Source organism: Jatropha curcas, chromosome 2 (assembly GCF_041381405.1).
Source record: "Jatropha curcas cultivar XTBG-Jc1 chromosome 2, XTBG_Jcur_1.0, whole genome shotgun sequence".
In the NCBI taxonomy this organism is placed as follows: Eukaryota; Viridiplantae; Streptophyta; class Magnoliopsida; order Malpighiales; family Euphorbiaceae; genus Jatropha; species Jatropha curcas.
This window is the reverse complement of record NC_143152.1, coordinates 5,786,994-5,792,637: the sequence shown is the minus strand read 5'-3', so window position 1 is coordinate 5,792,637 and position 5,644 is coordinate 5,786,994. Positions and strand designations below refer to the sequence as shown.

Here is a 5,644-nt window from a genome sequence, read left to right as displayed (position 1 = left end):
GGTCCATATAATGAAAATGACGTGTCAACACCAATGGGGACAAAAATTATAATCACATTTTAGTGTCCAAAGATATAACAAAAAGGAGAATAAAAAGGAGAAACTCCTAGTGGCTGCTTTCAGTTTGTGGCCATTTTTATGTTCCTAGCTTGTGTGTGGCTGCTTTCGATTTCTCAATTTCGTGATTTCCTTGTAGCCCTTTTAACATCTCGACAAATAAGAATAACTATGTTTTCAAAAGCCAAACTGAACCAAATGAACCAAACCAGTTGATTCAACCCATTAAAATTAAAAATTAGAACTAAAAAAAAAAGATTTATGAAAAGATACAATTGAATCAATTCTGGTGGCGGGTATTTCTACCTTGAAATTATACTGTGCACCATTCTTACAGCAGATTAGACTTTGTTGCATTCAAATACCAAATGCACACAATAGGGACTTCATGTTTCTGAACCTATAATAATTCGACTGCCTATTCTATCCCCCTCAGTATCAAATTCCCATTCCACCATCCCACTCGGTATTGAATTCCTGTTTCTTTTTCCTTTTTCTTTTTTGTTTTGGTGGCTTTTATTTTATTTGCAGATGGACCACTGTGGTCAAATAAATGCAACTCTAGTCAAATGTATAGGACTAAGTCCCAGCTTACCATCTGTCAGCTTCTTCCATATGCTGCTCCAATTTCCACTCCACAGGCAACGCAACGCATTGGCGTTTTAAGCAGAAAATAATTGGCATAGGAGATTTCTGCTTCATAGAGAAATGAGTTCGAGTTTCGAGAATTAGCTCGCGAGCAAAATTAGCATTTACCTCTGAGTAGAGTTTCCACCAGATGGCACTTCAGCTATTCCCGATGGTGGGGTTTGTGCCCTAGGAGTATGGACGTCAGGGATTCCAAAGTCAGCAGAAAGCATGTCCTCACTCCATTCAACATTCGCTAAATATGAGTCAAGGATTCAGCGTTTAGATTTTGAATACCAAAGGAAAAGGGTTGGGCGAATTGTGATAGAAAAGAGCAAAAATTTTAAGCAGGATACTATCTGTCCTCCACATGTCTGTAATGCTAACATCAGCATCTGAAAGAAGCCAGTAATCTGCATCATTCTGAAAAGATAACAAAATTAATATTTGGTAAGAATTACTAGGAGAAGTCTGAAATTATCAATTTTAATCCATTGGGATATATCATGGTCTGAAAAATCTTCATGCAACATGCAGAACGCCATCTTCCATTTTTCTATCCACACTAGCCATATAAGACGATTTTGAATTGGGACTAATGAATAAATGGATTAAAATACAACATTAAGTGTAAAAGAAGTAATATGATAGGTTTTAAAATTTGAACCCAGGCAGTATACTCTTGTTAAGATCCTACCAACTGCAGTCATAAAATTGGATGTATGACTGAAGCTTGAAGCCAGAGGTTCACATGCAAGCCATTTACACGCACTTGCATGTCTTCATAAATCAATGATATCAATCTCATTTGTGACAATAACACTTATCAGTAAGAACAAAAACTCGGCATAAAGAACACTTACATTAACATCGGAAGGAACAATCTTCATCATTCCCCCAGCCAGATCTTGTGAAGCATCAAGGTCAAGAAATGAACTGTGTACTTGTTGGTGCACCTGAGGCTCAAACCTTTTCATCATTCTCTGCTCATTTATGATCTCTCTTGCTGGGATTTCATTAGATCCAGAACTAGAAGCATGTGGGAAACTAGTAGATGGCTCACCGTTCATCTCCTCAAAGTTCTCCTCAAATTGACTGTAAGAACAGAATGTATTAAAATGGGAAATAGAAAAGAAAAATGAAAAACTACACTGATAACATTTTCAATCATATGATCCACACAAAACAATGATTTGCTAAGGGGTAATAGACATAAATGTTTCTTGAGTGGATACTTCTGTGCCATAGAGAAGGCAGTCACACCTTACAAGGTAAACATCAATTGGACCCATTGTGCTTCTAAGAATTATCCTGTATCTCCTCTGTGGATATTCAACAGCCTGGTGTATAAAGCAAGTCAGTTCAAACATCAAGAATATGATATAGATCATCAACTAGTCAATTTCTCCTTACGAGATTTTCTTTTGAATTACCTCGTCTGGATCAGGGACTTCCAGGGTAGTTCCATGGGGAGCTTTAATTGCTATGAGTGTTTCATTCTGGCCAAAAAAAAAAAAAAAGATTAGGAAGTCTAGTTGAGCATAGAAAAAGATTACTGAGATCAGAATCAAAATTCAGAAGGATCATATCAAAAAAGAAAAACAAGCAGAATATAAACCAACCTGAAAACAAGGTATGTTCTTAATGTCTTCTTCAGTCACAAAAAGCCACCTGAAATCGTTGGAAAATGAATAATGGCATTATTAACTAGGGTGCAGCACTACTTCAGATTTATATACGGTATAGAGGGCCTAGGGCAGAATATATTACTTTTGACTGATTTCATCTTCACTAAAGCCTTTGAGTCTTTCTTGCATTTCTCTGCAAAATTTTAAGAGCATCAGCACTATCCAATGGATCGAAGAGTGCAACATCAACCACTCTAATAAGGAAATCAATCGTGTAACCTTATTTGGTCATCTAGTCCACGCTCTTCCATCGAAAGCTTTTCAATCTCTGCCTGCAGGAAAAAAGAAAAAAGTTAAATCCTGTCTCTCCAGAAGGGATGCATTTCTTTTTCATCATATGAATGGCATCATGTAAAACAGATTAGAAGATATTCCAGAATTGAACAAATATTCTGCGAACAGCTATATTAAAACAAACAGATGCAGAAAAATGAAGCCTGTGATAACAAATGGGAAGGGAAAACACCCATTGCGGTTGGTACAACAATAAAGCATTATCTGCTTCCATGTACCTGCAATAAAGAGGCATCTCCATCTGGCTCTCCTGGTCTTGAAGCATCAACTCCCCTGATCAACCATTCAAAATCTACACATAAATTCCTATGTAATGCAATGTTTAATAAAATCAAATGCAGAAAAACAAAATTGTTCTGAATATTCGTAGTATTTATTGCTGTCAAATTACTTCCAACGTATCCTATTTTTGAGCTTCTTTTCAATGAGACCAATTCCTTCCAAGACATTTGTAATGTCATATATCCGCCTCTTCTGCACCTGTTTCAATGAAAAGCCCTTGGTAAGTATAAAATGGTTTTCAATAATGCAACCATTCAATCAGCAATATGATCACCTCCAAAGTTTCTGCAGCCTTGTTTAGGTCAAGCATACCATCTTCAGCATGCTTAATTAGATTGACAAATTTCTTTGTCAAAAGACCTGAAAAATGTTGGCACATTTTTCTCCATAAACATAGATGAAAGCTTTTAACCGCTAAATAATACCACAGCTTATAGATAAAACAGCCATATAGGCATCATCAGAATAAATTTAATCCAACCTGAGATTAAACGTTTTCAAGATTACCTAGGGAACTGTCATAACGGCAGCTTCCAGCTGGTGTAAGAGGAGAGGGAGAATCTGCAAGATCACACAAATTTAAATCATCAGGTTTCTCTTTTCTGGGGATGCTCGAAAAAGTAAAGACCCTTTCAGCATGTGAATACATTATAAATTGCTTGAAGAAACTAGATTTATAATGCCTAACACCTTATCTCCAAAGACTAAGATCTCCTGAAGCTCATGCAAACTATCTTAAGCAGAAAATGAGAGCACACTAAAGGCAATTCAAACTTATACCAATTTTTGACACTGGGGTCTGAGGCCCTGATCTATTGCCCTTTGAGGCCTTTGATCTGTTGTATATCCTTCCCCCTTTTGCAGACACTGGTGTTTGGAAAGGACTATTAGATACATCACTACTTGCCCATTCACTAGAATCGCCACGGTTTTCACCCGAGCTGCCCTTTCGTTTTAAAGGCTGCAACGCACCAAATGAAATGCATAATCATATTAAATGACAGGCAAAAGCCAGATTATCCATGATATCACTTTAAATACATTAGCAAAACCTTGAGAAGGCATGTTCAAGTATGCAATTATGATAATAAAGCACATGTCCATTTTTAAGTAACATAAATTCAGACTATGAAACAACTGTGAGCCCCATTATAACTGTTTTCTAAGAAAATGCAATTATAAACAGAAGATATGGTGGATGACAATGAGAATTCAATAATAGCCCCTAAATAATGTAGGAAACCAGGCATGCAGAACTGTGATGGTTAAGACTTCCTCATACATAATAGAAGGCTTCACTCATAGGCTAAGCATTAGCAGTTCAAAAATATTTGGAATGCATAGCAACTAATTCAGCAAGTGGAAATGATAGCATCTTGGTCATACAAGCCCTCCCTAATAGAAGACACAAAGACTCCATTACATTTCAATAAAAAGGAATGTAGAAAACAGTTTGAGCTGGAAAGAAATCTGTACATGAAGTACTATAAAAATCTACAGCCAGATCAAATGGGGGAGAACAATTAAAAAGAAGAACACGACTATTGTGCTAATTGATGTCTCCTAAGAAACAAATGGTATTGAGACACAATCCTTACTTCCAAACCCACCCAAAGTTCACTTGAATTGCATCTACATTGCCCAAGAATCAACTAAGTGAAAAACATAGCAACTTATCATTAGTTAAATAAAAGTAATGAGAGAGTGCAATATTATCAAACACCATTTGAGTTCTGCAAACTACAATTTGGAATCTCACACAATTGCCGAAATAACCAAATCCCCCTTCCCGATGATTTCTCATTAACCAAACAGACAATAAGCCCAGAATCAAACAGCATTAAAAGAGATTTTACTTTCATTTCAAACCAAATTACTCAAACAACGTCATGTACGCGAAATATAAAATTCCCCCCAAAAACACATTACTTCAAATGGGATAAAAATTAAGTTCACTCCAGAACGACATATACAATTACAATTACATGCATATGCATACAGTAAAGGAAACTTACAGGAGACCTCACGACAATACCCTCAACTTCCCGATCGGCGGCTTTATTTTTACTTGGAGAACTAAACCGATGGTAATCATCAGGAGGAACAAACGGCGGCTTCATTGTGGCAAAAGCAAGATGCCGTCTAAGAGGCGGCAGGATCGGTCCCTGTGGAGGAGACGAGGCCGCCGTGGCGGGCGGGCGGGTGGATGCTCTAGCGCTGCCGGACATGGCAATGGAGAAAAAATAATCAGCGGGGAGAGAGAAACAGAGAATCCGATTGGATAAAGTAAATGGAGATCTGAGAAGTTAGGGAGAGAAGGTGGAGAGGGGGGTTTAGAGGGCGAAAGATAGAAAGTGGAGGGTTTTTGATGCAAAGTGGGGGTTAAGGGAAGAAGAGAGCAGAAAACGAGGGAAGGAGGGAATTTTTAGTTTGGGATAGATGTGGAGGGAAGAATAATAGTGGAAAATATATATACGAGAATTTATTACTTAATTTTTTGTTTTATACTTTGAGCCCATAAAACTTCTTGTTCATTTTCATTTTCATCCTTATAAAATTATTTAGGAAGGGTTGGAAAATCTGGATAATATTAGGTTGCATATAAACTGTTGTAAACCGATTCGACCAGTGCGAGTCATCTTTATAATTCATGGGTTGTGATGAATCACGGATTCACCTAGATAAACCCGCAAATT

At 37.2% G+C, this 5,644-nt stretch overlaps 1 protein-coding gene across 2 annotated transcripts; it reads right to left on the bottom strand.

Moving 5' to 3' along the window:
- Positions 1-247: 247 nt before the first annotated feature.
- E2F3 (E2F transcription factor 3) lies at positions 248-5,391 on the bottom strand. 2 transcript variants are annotated; one of them, XM_012218958.2, is made up of 15 exons: positions 4,964-5,391; positions 3,729-3,909; positions 3,456-3,509; positions 3,223-3,308; positions 3,058-3,146; positions 2,885-2,939; positions 2,592-2,644; positions 2,455-2,505; positions 2,307-2,355; positions 2,118-2,183; positions 1,948-2,024; positions 1,548-1,779; positions 1,041-1,107; positions 814-940; positions 248-750 (listed from the first exon to the last, which is right to left on the bottom strand). In XM_012218958.2, the coding sequence occupies exons 1-15, from the start codon at positions 5,174-5,176 to the stop codon at positions 720-722; spliced, it is 1,431 nt and encodes a 476-aa protein (XP_012074348.1). In that variant the 5' UTR covers positions 5,177-5,391; the 3' UTR covers positions 248-719. The 2 variants fall into 2 exon arrangements, with proteins under 2 accessions (XP_012074348.1, XP_089573368.1); XM_089717242.1 differs by having other exon boundaries at positions 248-940.
- Between the last annotated feature and the right edge of the window lie 253 nt (positions 5,392-5,644).

Coding starts and splice junctions, on each gene's coding strand:
- E2F3 (XM_012218958.2), bottom strand. CDS start 5,176: ATGTCCGGCAGCGCTAGAGCATCCACCCGCCCGCCCGCCACGGCGGCC. Junction 2,356..2,454: donor GAAGATGAAATCAGTCAAAA/GTAATATATTCT, acceptor CAACGATTTCAG/GTGGCTTTTTGTGACTGAAG. Junction 1,108..1,547: donor TTGTTCCTTCCGATGTTAAT/GTAAGTGTTCTT, acceptor TTATCTTTTCAG/AATGATGCAGATTACTGGCT.